Below are 16,583 nucleotides of genomic sequence, written 5' to 3'. Positions count from 1 at the left end.
AGACATTATGTGGGCCACTCGTGATGCGAACTCCCCCTCAGCGGCCATATCTCTGGATGCAGAAAAGGCGTTCGACAGGGTTGAGTGGCTTTACCTATTCCTCACCCTGGAGTCATTTGGTTTTAGCAATACATTCATCACCTGGATACAACTCCTGTACACACATCCCAAAGTTGCTGTGCAAACTAATGGCCTGATCTCACCCTGGTTTGAGCTAGGTAGGGGGACCAGGCAGGGCGGCGGCATCTCTCCGGGCCCATTTGCACTTGCTCTGGAACTACTGGCGGCGGCCATTCGATTAGAACCAACATTCCCAGGGATACAAATTGGTCAATCAATACACAAGCTGATGCTTTACGCGGATGACATCCTAGTTCTAGTCTCAGACGCTGAGCGCTCCCTTCCTGCACTGCTTACAATTATAGACAGATTCTCTCATTTATCAGCTTACAAAGTTAATTGGCAAAAATCAGAAGCCCTCCCCTTAACCTCGTAGTGCCCCAAGACCTTGTTCCAGGGAGGGTAATTCTCCTGGCCCAGCAAGGGCATTAAATACCTGGGTGTGACTTTCCCCCCTAAATTAGATGATCTAGTGAAGGTCAGCATCGAACCTCTACTGAGTCAATTTAGTGCAGACATTGAAAGATGGACTCCTCTTTACGTGTCACTATGGGGGAAAGCTAATGTTTTGAAAATGACCTGTACACCGAAGTTCAATTACATTCTGCAAGCACTCCCAGTGAGAATCCCGCTTAAATATTTCAAACAATTTGACAAGCTATGTAGCAGATTCCTCTGGGATGGTAAATGCCCCCGACTTAATTTGAAAAAACTACAAAGGCCAGTGGACCAGGGTGGGCTGGGTATCCCAAACTTACTGTTATACTACCAAGCATTTGGTCTCAGGCATCTTGCCCACTGGACTTTACCTCCCGAGCGCGCCCCCCCCCCTCCCCCTGGTTTGGCATCGAAAGTACACTTTGTGATGCTCTCCCTCCCCTCCATCTTATAACCGCTGCACTGCCTACGGAAGCTATGACCCATCTGATAGTTGTCAACACTCAATGGATTTGGAAACAAATCTCAATTAGACTCAAATTCAATCCCCACCCGAATTTAGCAGCCAGTATCTGGTTGAATCCCAAGTTGAAGATTGAAAAAAAAAAACATTTATTTGGACACAATGGGCGGGAAAAGGAATATTGGTTATAGGAGATTTATATGATGAAGGGGTACGATGAAATCATTCACGGCGCTTGTGCAACAGTATGGCCTCCCCCAACAGCAGTTCTGGAGATATCTTCAACTAAGATACCTCTTGTGTCAAACTTTTGGGTCTATCTCCACAACCCCGCCTAGTTCAGATGTACTGTCGGATACACTACCGTTCAAAAGTTTGGGATCACCCAAACAATTTCGTGTTTTCCATGAAAAGTCACACTTATTCACCACCATATGTTGTGAAATGAATAGAAAATAGAGTCAAGACATTGACAAGGTTAGAAATAATGATTTGTATTTGAAATAAGATTTTTTTTACATCAAACTTTGCTTTCGTCAAAGAATCCTCCATTTGCAGCAATTACAGCATTGCAGACCTTTGGCATTCTAGCTGTTAATTTGTTGAGGTAATCTGGAGAAATTGCACCCCACGCTTCCAGAAGCAGCTCCCACAAGTTGGATTGGTTGGATGGGCACTTCTTTGAGCAGATTGAGTTTCTGGAGCATCACATTTGTGGGGTCAATTAAACGCTCAAAATGGCCAGAAAAAGAGAACTTTCATCTGAAACTCGACAGTCTATTCTTGTTCTTAGAAATGAAGGCTATTCCATGCGAGAAATTGCTAAGAAATTGAAGATTTCCTACACCGGTGTGTACTACTCCCTTCAGAGGACAGCACAAACAGGCTCTAACAGGTACTATTTAATGAAGATGCCAGTTGGGGACCTGTGAGGCGTCTGTTTCTCAAACTAGAGACTCTAATGTACTTATCTTCTTGCTCAGTTGTGCAACGCGGCCTCCCACTTCTTTTTCTACTCTGGTTAGAGCCTGTTTGTGCTGTCCTCTGAAGGGAGTAGTACACACCGGTGTAGGAAATCTTCAATTTCTTAGCAATTTCTCGCATGGAATAGCCTTCATTTCTAAGAACAAGAATAGACTGTCGAGTTTCAGATGAAAGTTCTCTTTTTCTGGCCATTTTGAGCGTTTAATTGACCCCACAAATGTGATGCTCCAGAAACTCAATCTGCTCAAAGAAGTGCCCATCCAACCAATCCAACTTGTGGGAGCTGCTTCTGGAAGCGTGGGGTGCAATTTCTCCAGATTACCTCAACAAATTAACAGCTAGAATGCCAAAGGTCTGCAATGCTGTAATTGCTGCAAATGGAGGATTCTTTGACGAAAGCAAAGTTTGATGTAAAAAAAATCTTATTTCAAATACAAATCATTATTTCTAACCTTGTCAATGTCTTGACTCTATTTTCTATTCATTTCACAACATATGGTGGTGAATAAGTGTGACTTTTCATGGAAAACACAAAATTGTTTGGGTGATCCCAAACTTTTGAACGGTAGTGTATAGTTGAGGTGTTTGGCACAGGCCATGAAGCTTCAAAATATTACTTGTTGTTGACTAAACACTCTGATGGTTTGGGATCCAATTTAAAGTTAATCTGGGAGATTGGTCTTAATCTTACCTTTACCAGTAAGGAGTGGGAAAACATTTTAAGGAATTATAAGAAAACATCACGGGAACTCAGGACAAGATTAGTACAGTTCAAAATAATTAACAGGGTATACTGGACCCCCCTCAAGGTTATACAGGACAAAACTAAAGACACAGCCCTGACTGCTGGAGGTGTGGGGAGGGCCCGGGTACGCTTATCTACATGCTGTGGTCTTGCTGTGTTGCACAAGAATTCTGGACAGCTATATATGAGAATATCAAACTTATACTAACAACAGACATCACATTTCCTCCAAGCCTCTTTGTTCTGGGAGACCCTACTCCTTTAAAAGCCCTTCCACGAGCATGGGCAGAGTGGGTCCAGACAGCCCTGATGTTGGGTAGAAAGCTCATGGTAACAGAGTGGAGGTCGGCCACCCTAACTCACACCAATGTATGGTTCTCCCATCTGGGAATTGTGGCAGCACACGAGCGACTCTCCTTTAGACTCATCAACCAGGTGGAGAAATACGAGGCCAAGTGGACGCACTATATTTCCTTCATTAAAAGCCCCGTGTAATCTGTGACAACTAATCTATATCTTAACATCTATTTATAGACTACTCTCTATCTGCCAACTATGTTTTTATTTGTTTGTTTTTTTTTTGTTTTTTTTTCTCTCTGCTGTTCCTATTGTCTTGTATACTGTTAAGACTCGTCTTATGATCACCCTTAATCCAAATGTGTCTGTCTCTTGATATTGTCTAGTAGGCCCTGTTAAATTGTTCCTTCCATCTCTAATCCATGTGTGATGTCATGGCCTGTATTTGTGTTAAAGGAAAATAAAAACTACTGATCATAAAAAAAAGAAAAAAAAAAATTTTTTTAACCAGTTTGTTAATAGAAGTTTCATTTCATTTACTCAAGCATAATAGACATTTTTGTTTATCAAATGGTCAGAAATAATGGGAAAAGGCATAGATCTCTGTCAAATAAGGCAACACAGACTCATTGACTTTACTGTTGCGCATAGTTGCGACATGGACCGATCATGCTTACTGTTGTACATAGTCACCACTAGGGCTGAAATGATTCATCGAGTAATTCGAATAATTCGATTACAAAAATTCACCTTGCCTCGACGCTTCATTTAGTGAAACTACTGTTCACTGGTCACCATATTCAGAATGGACAATTATTACTGTTGCACAACATGCTCGCACTACGTGTACGTGACGTCTAGCTGTTTTGATAGTTGGCGTGATGGAGAGTACAGGAGGAGATGCTCAAGAGATGGGCCCAAAGAAGAGACCAAAATCTCCAAAGTGTGGGACCATTTCAACTTAAAGCCGAAAACACTGCGCAATGTGTACACTGCAAAACCAAACCAGCATACCATAAGAGCACATCGTCAATGCTGCAGCACCTTAACCGAAAGCAACCCATCTATGCATCCAGTTGTCAGGGCGGAACCGACACAAGGTGGCATTTAACTTCATCTTTTTAGCGCAAATGAACGTGATTGCTAGTGGAGATGAACGCTAGTGAAGAACATAGTTGTGGCTCTATGTATTCGCTAGTTATGAACACAAATCAATATGGAAGCTAGTTCTGTTGTGTTCCCTACTTTATGTAGCTTAGTTTAGCTCAGGGAAAACTTGTTTTGAACGCCATTCATATAGCCCATAGCTGCCAACTTTCAAGGCTGACTTGGAGTGAGATTAACGAAGATTGAAAAAAAACTCATCTAAATAGGAGCATTTGTTTGGTGTGAGATGGAGGTTTTTTTTATATACTAGCATGTCTCACGCTGAATGCACGAGAGTTGGTAGCTATAAACTAGAACATGCACCTCTCTCTCTCTCTCTATCTCTCTCTCTCTCTCTCTCTCACACACACACACACACACACACACACACACACACACACACACACACACACACACACACACACACACACCATATCTACCTCATTCAGGAGATAGGAGCCTGTCAGAACTTTTTTTGCCAACTACAAATGCAACACTGCCTTCCAAGAAGAGTTTAATTTTTTATTATATGTATACCTTTTGTTTACATTTGCCTATACTGTTTTTTTATGTGTTTTTAGATTTTTTTTTTTACAAAACCAGATGGCACTTAAATGCATCAGTTGCACAAAGGAAAATTAGTTTCTCGTCCAAGAGAAAAGATCCTGACAAAGCTTTTTATTTGCCTCCTACACATGCAAGAAGACAGACAGTGAAGGCTATTTTGATTTGTGCATTAGTTGCATGTCTATCTTTTGTTTACATTTGGCATTACTGTTATTTCCTATAAAATGTTGTCTATAAGATGTAATAACATGTATGTTTTTAAAAAGGAAACCAAGTAGTAGTTCATTGTAAGAGACCTAGCTTCTTTCCTTTTGAATATTTGCCATTGCTCTTTAATAAGTCACAAGTGTTTTTTATCTGATTGCTCCATTAATCGATGGCATAATCAATAGAATACTCGACTACTACATTAATCGATAGCTGAGCCCTAGTCACCCCCCAAAGGCCCATTCTAAGCCAGGAAACCCCCTGTAAGCAGTAGCTAAAAGTCAGGCTACTCAACATCATCACTGCTGGACCAGTAGGATCCACAGTAAAAATACTGACAACGAATTGAGATTTTAGAGGTCCGGTTTTCTGCATCTCTGCAAGACATTGTTAATAAGGAACTCCGTCAGAGGCGTCTTCGTCTACCAACGCAGAAGCATTCTGGCCCTTAAAAACCATTCTTTGGCACTAACAGCTGCAATTCGTAACATTTCTCCATAAATAACTCATTATTTTATCCATCTAGCCCATGGACGCAGGTTACACAATATTTTCCTTTATCTACCCCCCCCTTTTCTCCCCAATTATATCCGGCCAATTACCCCGCTCTTCCGAGTCCTCCCAGTTACTGCTCCACCCCCTCTGCCGATCCAAGGAGGGCTGCAGACTACCACATGCCTCCTCCGATACATGTGGAGTCTCCAGCCGCTTCTTTTCACCTGACAGTGAGAAGTTTCGCCAGGGGGATGTAACGCGTGGGGGGAATCACGCTATTCCCCCCAGTCCCCCCCCCCCACCCTAACAGGCGCCTCGACGGACCAGAGGAAGCGCTAGTGTAGCGACCAGGACAGATATCCACCACATCGGCTTCCCACCCGCAGACACAGCCAATTGTGTCTGTAGGGACGCCTGACCAAGCCGGAGGTAACACAGGGATTCGAACCGGCGATCCCCATGTTGACAGGCAACAGAATAGACCGCCATGCTACGCAGATGCCAGGTTACAAAATATAACTGTCATCTACAGAATGGTTGGAGATGCTCGCCAGTCTCCATACAAGGCCACTGAACTTTTTTTTGACTGGGTAGGACAAACACTAATACAGTGGCCGACACATACGGGTAGGACAAACACTAATACAGTGGCCAACATGTACGGGTAGGACAAACACTAATACACTGGCCAACATGTACGGGTAGGACAAACACTAATACACTGGCCAACACGTACGGGTAGGACAAACATTACTACAGTGGCCAACACTAATGGGTAGAACAATCACTAATACAGTGGCAAACACGTACGGGTAGGACAATCACTAATACACTGGCCAACATGTACGGGTAGGACAAACACTAATACACTGGCCAACATGTACGGGTAGGACAAACACTAATACACTGGCCAACACTAATGGGTAGAACAATCACTAATACAGTGGCCAACATATACGGGTAGGACAAACATTACTACAGTGGCCAACACGTATGGGTAGGACAAACACTAATACACTGGCCAACACGTATGGGCAGGACAAACACTAATACACTGGCCAACACGTATGGGCAGGACAAACACTAATACACTGGCCAACATGTACGGGTAGAACAATCACTAATACAGTGGCAAACACGTACGGGTAGGACAAACACCAATACACTGGCCAACTTGTACGGGCAGGACAAACACTAATACACTGGCCAACTTGTACGGGCAGGACAAACACTAATACACTGGCCAACATGTATGGGCAGGACAAACACTAATACAATGGCCAACATGTACGGGTACGACAAACACTAATACACTGGCCAACACGTATGGGCAGGACAAACACTAATACACTGGCCAACACGTATGGGCAGGACAAACACTAATACACTGGCCAACATGTACAGGTACGACAAACACTAATACACTGGCCAACACGTGTGGGCAGGACAAACACTAATGCACTGGCCAACATGTATGGGCAGGACAAACACTAATACAATGGCCAACATGTACGGGTACGACAAACACTAATACACTGGCCAACACGTACGGGTAGGACAAACATTACTACGGTGGCCAACACGTACGGGTAGGACAAACACTAATACACTGGCCAACATGTATGGGTAGGACAAACACTAATACACACGTACGGGTAGGACAAACACTAATACACTGGTCAACACGTACGTGTTAAAAACAAGTGCAGCAGAAAAAAGGGTTGAAACATGACGGCAATGTTTCTATCAGACAGACGATCAATACAACTGTAACACAATGTGGCAACATAGTTTGATGAAGTTTAGACTGCATGTGTTAGCTGTGGTTCAAGGAATGCGTTTTCACAAGGGTGCAGCCCACAAGGTCTGTTTTTCTTTGGCGCCTACCTCCAGTTATGTCGCAACACTATTCAACTGTAATATTGATCATTCGTCCAATAAAAATCGCCCATACGTCATATTTCAAATGGATTAAATCACGCAACGTCTTCTAGAGATTGCAGTTTTAAGCACTAACCAACATGTGTGAGGGAATGGCTTGAGAACTGTAGATGAGCCCAGCAGAAATGTGGTGCACTGCACTGAGGAGCATCTATGCTCAATCCTAAGAGTACTGTTTCACAATCATAGTCTCATGATGAAAACTCAATTAAAAAAACAAAAAAACAAAAAACAAAAAAAAGAAAGAAAAAATAAACGGAACAGCTTGCTCCTTCCGCATTCCTCACCATCTCCCGGGTCTCCTTGGTGAAGCTGAAGGTGTCTGAGCAGATGTCGATGTTAGTGGCTCTTTCCAGTTTGTCTCTGCGGTCAGTAGAAATATTGAATTGGACATGGTCTCCTTCCAGGAGGGTCACTTTGGACTTTGTATCCTTCTCCCCAAAAAGTAGTTCCTTGTCATTGAAGCCAATCCTGGCACTGATACGACCTGGCAGTGGGTCATTCTGCAAAGGTGGGAGGGTGGGTTTGAATTTTAAGAAGTTGGAGCTCCACAGATGGAGATTTCTAGCCCTTCAGTAAATGACTTGCCTGATTTTTGGTGGGAACTTTGGGGATGACCTTGGTGACTGTGCCTTCAAACTGTTCGATGCTGATGTCCTCGAAGATGACCGTCCCTTGGGGGAGAAGCCTCACATCTGTAGCCACCTCCTTACCCTTATGGGGGAAGAGAAGGCAATATTCTTAAGTCATAGAGACGGAAAAAAAAATTAAACGGTGGTATGTGTTAATGTACTTAAATCCTGTGGAGCAATGTCCACGACAACTACAAATCAAAGCAAGCAAGAAACTATATCAAATATACAAGCAGATAAATAGATAGCAATACAAAGCACACTTTCCAACATCTGCCATTGTCTAACACCCCCTCAAGTAGCTATCCTTTGCTCCACAGGTTGCTGATGACTGCAAGTGTTAAAGTCTTCTGGGGAAGAGGCAGCGATTCTCTTCTTGTCAAAAAACGAGGAAAAAGTGGGAGGCAGTGCCACTTTGTTTCAATCAGTAACATTAAGCAAGCCCTGTGGATATGCATGATCATTTCGAGAAATCCAAAATGTTACACATAGCACATTTAATCTAGCTTTTGAGCAATTCAATGGGGCAAAACTAACACAGCCATTATAACACCTGCCATGCTTTTTAGCTTGTAAAAAGAGTCAACTCACTTAAATGGTCTAAGGACACCTACATTTCTGTCTTTGATGGTGAACTCCACATCATCTCCAGCCTGCAAAGCCTCAAGATCACCCTTGAACTCACTGTAGTGAAAGAAGATCTCTTTCACCACATCAGCTCTCTCGATGAAACCAAAGGCCTCCTAACAGACAACACACGATTCAACAAACCAGGTACAGCACAACCCATTGGTAACATAAACGACAGCAGGACTGAGAGCTGGTCCTCACCTTAGTCGCACAAACCACACCCTGGCACCTCATTTGCTTTTTCTTCACTAGGTGGATGTTATGTGCACTGACTGCACCAGTGCTGAAAAACAAAACAATGTTAAGATATCATGAAATCCACCCATCATCCGCACCGCTTATCCTGCTCTCAGGGCCGCGGGGATGCTGGAGCCTATCCCAGCAGTCATTGGGCAGCAGGCGGGGAGACACCCTGGACAGGCCGCCAGGCCATCACACAGAGCTGATACACACACACACACACACACAAACCTAGGGACAATTTAGTACGGCCGATTCACCTGACCTACATGTCTTTGGACTGAGGGAGGAAACCGGAGCCCCCGGAGGAAACCCACGCAGACATGGGGAGAACATGCAAACTCCACACAGAGGACGACCCCCAAGGTTGGACTACCCCGGGGCTCGAACCCAGAACCTTCCTGCTGTGAGGCAACCGCGCTAACCACTGCATCACCATGCTGCCCCATATCATGAAACCATTTCAACCAATTATTAAAAAGTAATAGAGACATGATGAGTTAAGCACTTACTGCTTGTTGGTCTCCATGTAAAAGCTGACTTTGTCCCCTGTGTCCAGGTGAATATTGCCCTCCACATCTTCAGGAGTGTAGGTAAGGTAGAACACTTCCTATGGGAATTCATAAAATACACTATCAAGCTTTGTAAAGAAAGCAAAAGGCACATCCATTTATTTTATACCAGTTCCGATTTAGGACAGGTAACACAAGACAGTTGTATACATCACAACATCATGCGATCAATACCAGCCTACACAAGACCAAGCAGAGACCAGATAAATTAGTCTTGAGTCTCAACATAGTCCTGACAGTGAGTGCACTCTCATTCAATATCAAACATTTTGGATTCAGCTTACCAGTCCTGCTACAATGAAAGGTTTTTTTTTCCCTCCCCAATTGTATCCGGCCAACTACCGCACTCTTCCGAGCCGTCCCGGTCGCTGCTCCACCCACCCCCTCTGCTGATCCGGGGACGGCTGGTGACTCCACATGCCTCCTCCGATACATGTGGAGTCACCAGCCGCTTGTTTTCACCTGACAGTGAGGGGTTTCACCAGGGGGACGTAGCGCGGTGGAAGGATCACATTATTCCCCCCAGTTCCCCCTCCCCCCTGAACAGGCATCCCGACTGACCAGAGGAGGCGCTAGTGCAGTGACCAGGACACATCCCCACATCCAGTTTTAGTCAGGACCGAATTTGGGAAAAACCCTTCTGAAAATGAGGTGGTAGGCATTTTGGGGTAAAAGTGTTTTCTTGGTTGTTCCTATAGCATTTTTTTGTGCTGAATCCATTTCTGCCGGATGCCAAGCTGTACAAGTTACAGTTTTGTCATAATTATTGATTAATTAGCATAATTATTGGTTAATCGCCCAAAATCAGAAATGGCTATAATTTTCCTATTTGTTAATATTTAATATATGATTGTGTTTCATCATTGTAAAGGGGACCTTCTAGGCTTTCATTTAAGCCCATGGTTGTATCTTTCTGACAAACAGGTCACATGACCTCTTTAAACCATAAATTACACACATTTTCCCACAATTTTCGCCTAAACTATATAGTTTCTTTTATCCCTGTGGGATCAAGGGATATCAGGGACCCAAAATTCAACAACTTCAATACTTAATGGCCTCTGTGGATTCAGGAAATGTATAATATACCCATACTATTTCTTTGTGAGAGGTTATTGTGAGCCTTAAAGTAGCAGTAACAGGCCCATGCCCATTCACCTCCATCCATTCTTTGGACTAGCATTACATAAAAACTACCAAACCAATTTTCACCAAACTTTGTGGAGGTGTGTATCATGGTCCACCTTGGACCCAGATCAAAGTCAGGAGTGGCTAGGCTGTATCGGCAAAAAGAGAGGAGGCATTATTGGAATCACAAAGACATCTTCAGCTCTCAGCCGGTGGGCTCTGTCTTTCAAACTCCGAAGTGATCTTGCCCATAACACCAGGGTGGCCTTGGGTCTGGGAACCGGTGACAACTGCATCCACAATGAAACCACAAAAGGCAGAATGAAACGGGACTCTAAAGATGAAGATTCTTTGCTCACTGTGTTGCAGAGATTTTAAAGATGAAGATTCTTTGCTCACTGTGTTGCAGAGTTTTGGTCTCTTTTCCACTAACCCGCCCCAGACACTGCAAAACATTGCGAACAACGACTTGGCTACACAGGATATCGAAGATGACCTGTTGAACGCTCCACAGAAAGGGCAAGATCAGTTGGATGCTTTTGTCAAGGAGAGGCTGATGCCATCTAAGGAGAGAAGAGTGGGCTTCAGGGACAAACCGATACAGAGCAAGTATTTGACTTTTTCCTCACTGTTGCAGGTAAAACAGTCAGATCCCAAAACTGGAAAGGCAAAAACTGTCAAGGCAGACAGGAACATCCTACAGCGTCTCATCACAGCCTATGAAGCAGGACGTACAGTCAACCTGAACAACATAATGATGCATGAACTGTTTGTTGTACCTCTGTCTTTGGCAGAGGTTAACGGGCAGTTTTGTTCAGGTTCAAAGGCAATATTTGCTAAGATCTTGACAGCTGACATACCATGTCCCAATCACCTCAAACCCAGAGATCTACAGTATGAACCAATGCTAGTCATTGATGGACAAGCTGTAATCATTTCCATTGGAAAACCACAAGAAGCCAAAACCTTTGGAGACCTGGCAGACACCTTTGTTGAATCTGTTCTTCAAAGTGGCACACAGTTCCAGCGAATTGATGTCCTGTTCGATCGCTACCATAAGCACTCAATCAAAGCCGGAACACGGAAACGGCACGGGAAAGGCTCAGTGGCAATCAGAAGACCAGTTACAAACAGAGATTTACCACTTCCTGCAAAGTGGGAGAACTTCATTGCTCACAAAGACAACAAGGCAGACCTTCCTCGCTTTCTCTCCCAACAGCTGATTCTGAGGGAACCAGCAAACAAAACCATAGTTGCTGCAGGTGGTTTCAGCGATGAAGGGAGGGTCGAAGTTTCTGACCCAACCCTTGATACAGACAGCTTGGAAGCTAACCATGAAGAAGCAGATACAAGAATTGTTCTTCACTGCATTAGAAGCAGAGCGGCAACCATTGTTGTGTCTGCAAGAGACACCGACGTCTTGATTCTGCTGATCGCCTACTTCCACAGAATGCCATGCCAACAAATCTGGATGAAAGCAGGGACAGCAAAGGACAGAAAGTACATCCCCATTCATGCAGTTGTGGAAAAGCTGCAGATTGAAGAACAGGTCCTTGAGCTGCTTCCAGGTTTCCATGCACTGACTGGGAGTGACTCAACATCATACATTGCAGGACACACGAAGAAGACCTGCTGGAATGTGTTTGGACAGCACAGCCATCTACTCAAGGGGCTTGGTGAAGGTCCTGAGCTTAGTGACTCCACCATCCACGATGCAGAAGTGTTCTTGTGCAAATTATATGGTGCAATGAACACAAACAACATCAATGAAGTCCGCTTGGGCATGTTTGTCAAGGGCATGACCATAGAGAGACTGCCACCTACCAGAGATGCTCTGAACTTTCACATTCAGCGTGTGCACTTCCAGACTTTGGTCTGGCGCCAGGCCCACTTGCAGTACCCGGTGCTGCCACCCCCTGAAAATATGGGATGGAAGATGAAGGAAAATGTGCTTGTTCCTGAACTCATGTCACTGCCTGCAGTTCCAGATGCCTGTAAGCAGCTAGTGACCTGTGGCTGCACAACTGGATGCAAGACAGCCCAATGCAGCTGCAAGCCAACCCATGCACTGCATCTTGTCGGTGGCGAAAAGTCAAGTGACCTTTGCATGAATATGTAATGCACTGAAGAAAATAAAAAATGTGATCACAAAAAAATGAATATGTAATGCACTGTTGTTTTGATCGATCATTACTATCCATATTTGGAATTAGTGGCCATGTTCAGTGATTTTATTGATTAATAAATGGATGAAAAATGTTTACCTGGCCTATGATTATAATTGCATTAGTATTAGTAATATTATCATTATATCTAGACAATTGGTGTGGTAGTTTTTACGCAATGCTGGTCCAAAGAATGAATGGAGGTGAATGGGCCGGAGCTGGTGACTTCTTATTTAAGGCTCACAATAACCTCTCACAAAGAAATAGTATGGGTATATTATACATTTCCTGAATCCTCAGAGTCCATTAAGTATTGAGGTTGTTGGGTTTTGGGTCCCTGATGTCCCTTGATCCCACAGGAATAAAAGAAACTATATAGTGTAGGTGAAAATTGTGGGAAAATGTGTGTAATTTATGGTTTAAAGAGGGCATGTGACCTCTGTGTTTGTCAGTAAGATACAACCATGGGCTTAAATGAAAGCCTAGAAGGTCCCCTTTACAATGATACCAAACAACCATATATAGAATATTAACAAATAGGAAATTTATAGCCATTTCTAATTTTGGGCGATTAATCAATAATTATTCTAATTAATCAATAATTATGACTAAACTGTAACTTGTACAGCTTGGCATCCGGCAGAAATGGATTCAGCACAAAAAAATACTATAGGAACAACCAAGAAAACACTTTTACCCCAAAATGCCTACAGGGTTCCAGAATTCTGAAGTTACAGCCCTGACTATTTCCCACCCGCAGACACAGCCAATTGTGTCTGTAGGGACGCCCGACCAAGCCGGAGGTAACACAGGGATTCGAACCTCCGCTCCCCGTGTTGGTAGGCAACGGACTAGACCGCCACGCTACCCAGACCCCCCTACTACAATGAAAGTTATCGATGCTAATTGACAGTTCTTACCCCATTTCTCTCATAACAAACACTGCCAGTAGGGACCTGGCCGGGAGCCGACTTTCCGTCGAGGTGCGTCGGGATTGCTGAGACAACCTTAACATCAAAAAAAAAAAAAAAAAGAAAGAAAGAAAAAAGCAATAGACAAAGTTAAGAGGAGTCAGTGCAGTAATTCAGAAAGATATAGCCAGATTCTAACTCTAGAATGACACCAGTCACTGAAATTGTACACCCTAATCCAAGTAAGCACTGTGGGCACATGAGTAAATGACCAACTTGAAGTTATTTTCTCAGTGATGTGTACAACTGGTTTGAGATTTGGTGTTCCTACAACTACAGAACAAGATGTGTTGTACTGCACTCTTGAAGGTCAAACAGCTGGGAAAGTATGCTTACACACACACACACACACACACACAAGACTTTACATTCCCCACTCACTTTAAGTTAATAAACGAACAGATGAACTATGAACCTATGGTCCAATAACTAGGCCATATAGAAAAACATCTACAACAACATTCAAGTCTATTCACAATCTTGACGCACACAGCATATGCTATGGTATTTCTTTCAACAGATCAAATCAGAACAGAACTGGCATATGCTCAGTCCACATAAGGTTTAAACAAGATGAAAAGCCCCTAAAATATTGGGGTGACAAAACCAAGAAGAGAATCAAAAATAAAATAGTGTTCCTTAACTGGATGAATAAAACCATGCAGCACAGTAAAAGGAGAGGCGTGCGAGGCTGGCCCCACCTGGCCCGAGATGCGCTCCTCTGGCAGGATCTCTGGCTTGATCTTTAGCAGTTTCACTGCTATGGGCTTGCCAGTACGCCTGTCTGAGGACACTTCAAACTCAACATCATCTTGAGATGATGAGGAGGAAGAGAGAGGAAGAGAGAAACAAGCTCTCCAGTTAGGTTAGTATGAGATGACAACACAACAGCAAATCTGGTTTATGCATTGCAGCTGCCACTGTAGGTTTAAGTGCTTCTGGTTTTCCAGGCCTAGTTATATGGCTCAAGTACTACAGTACAGTCTACACAGCGGTCGACAGCTCCTAACAGATACAAGCCTCAGTTGGACCTCACCTCCTATTTTCAGCTCCTGCAAGTTGCCATTGTACTGCGAGCAATGGAAGAAGAGACGTGCTTGTCGTTCTGAACACTGAATGAAGCCATAGGAGGTCAGCAGCTTCTCCACCACACCCGTTTCCCTGATGCCAGGCCCCGTACCATTGGCATAAGAAGTGTGCCCATTGTTATGGAGCATGCCTGGATCAAAACTCATCTGGGCACAGGGACAACAAAGTATTAAGACAAATCAGAATGTATACTAAATGTAGTTTGAGGGGGGGGACAAATTTAAAATAAAAATAGATATTAAAATATCTATTTAGACCAAATGCACTTCAAAAAAAAAAAGAGTAAAGTTTGTCTATTTGAACTTGCAGGTGAACACATAATATTGTACCATGCCAGGATGACGTTTCAGTTACTAAGACCATCCACTCCTAGTGAAATAGCCATCTTAAAGGGGGATTATGCATTGCGTCAATTTAAACTCACCTTTACCGTTACATATCTGAGTTCAGAAATACAGTTGGTTAAAAAGTATAGGCGTATTGTCACGCAATTCCCTCTTTTTAGTATCAAAGGGGAAAAAAACTTCCAATCAAACCTTGAACAATTTAACTTGATGCTGACAAAAAACAAAACAAAACAACCCTCAAACCTTACTCTTCGGAGTCATTAGGGTCTAAATAAGCAGAGCTCACGCCACAACACCTTTGAGAAACCATGCTGTTAGGATTACGCCAAAGGATACTGCAGTCGGGCAGAAGGCCAGTTAGTCAGTATGGACACAACCCAGCATGCCCACTTACTGATCTCTGATACAAGGGAGTCCGCCTGTGTTTTTTACTTCCTGCATGACATGACACCGAGGAGGAGCGGGGGATAGGCACAGGCCCGGTGGAGGTACAGGGAGCAGCGTTCCGTAACACGGAACGTTCAGGGTGGCCTCGCTCCATGTCTGACATTGGGGCCAAAACTTGCAGATGCTGTTGGCAGGGTGCAACAGCTTTCAAAAAGTGAATGTTTGCAGAACCAATTCAAAGAAAAGGGTTATAATATATTGAGATCTTTCAGCACCCAGTGGTCGACTGCCCAGTTTAAAAAAAAAAAATCCTAATTGTAATACAAATGGGGAGAGACCATTGGACCGGAACCTACTAATCTTGGGGACCACTGGACCGGAACCTATTAATCTTGAAGGAACTTTCCAAGTAGCATTAAGTATTTCCACATGAGACTGAAGAAGCCTGCCACAAACTAACACAGCATCGTACACAAACACTTCCTAGTGTCACATGAGCAGTGTTCTGTGCTACGATGTAAACCACACACCCTAACCTACAGCTCAAACCATTACCCTGAATACGTGAGGGGGAATATTGTCACCAAACACGAAGGAGAAAGCCCAGAAGCAGCTGAACAACGTGGGGTCGACTTCCAAGAGCGGAACCAAAACAAACTCATATTTGCAGTCGAAGACTAGATGAAGACTAGTTGGTGGGACTTTGTTAAAAAAAATAAAATAACTGAAAACGTAAAGCTTCCAATTTGAAAATCCAAAAAGAACAGACTGTTTCTGCAGCTGTGGTACATGGCAAGTTGAAATGGTGAAGGTGTGATGTTGCTGGTATTATTAGCCAAGGTCAAATAAGGAGAAACTATAAGAGAGTTGTAGGAAATGCAGATGGCAGATTAAGTAGGAGTGCATCTACGGTAGACAGCATGTTGGTGATGGGTGGCAGGTTATGAAGGATCCCAGAGCAGCCTCATGTTAGGTCCTGTACTGGACTGACACTTAGCTACTCTAACCAAACACAACTC

General features: G+C 43.6%; 1 protein-coding gene across 3 annotated transcripts in view; it reads right to left on the bottom strand.

Annotated features, from left to right (window-relative positions):
- Positions 1 to 16,583, bottom strand: part of csde1 (cold shock domain containing E1, RNA-binding) — a 44,836-nt gene that overhangs the window by 21,577 nt on the left and 6,676 nt on the right. For 2 of the 3 annotated variants that reach the window (XM_056273475.1, XM_056273477.1), the window contains 8 exons: positions 14,778 to 14,976; positions 14,386 to 14,552; positions 13,691 to 13,777; positions 9,418 to 9,515; positions 8,867 to 8,948; positions 8,650 to 8,778; positions 7,992 to 8,117; positions 7,691 to 7,906 (listed from right to left, as the gene is read on the bottom strand). In XM_056273475.1, coding sequence (XP_056129450.1) covers positions 7,691 to 7,906; positions 7,992 to 8,117; positions 8,650 to 8,778; positions 8,867 to 8,948; positions 9,418 to 9,515; positions 13,691 to 13,777; positions 14,386 to 14,552; positions 14,778 to 14,976 — 1,104 coding nt within the window. The remainder of the gene's footprint in view (positions 1 to 7,690; positions 7,907 to 7,991; positions 8,118 to 8,649; positions 8,779 to 8,866; positions 8,949 to 9,417; positions 9,516 to 13,690; positions 13,778 to 14,385; positions 14,553 to 14,777; positions 14,977 to 16,583) is intronic. The other variant, XM_056273476.1, reaches the window with a different exon arrangement.

The sequence above is a fragment of the Lampris incognitus genome, chromosome 2 (genome assembly GCF_029633865.1).
Source record: "Lampris incognitus isolate fLamInc1 chromosome 2, fLamInc1.hap2, whole genome shotgun sequence".
NCBI classification, from domain to species: domain Eukaryota; kingdom Metazoa; phylum Chordata; class Actinopteri; order Lampriformes; family Lampridae; genus Lampris; species Lampris incognitus.
Note: the sequence above shows the minus strand (reverse complement) of the source record. Positions and strands in the feature narration are given on the sequence as shown.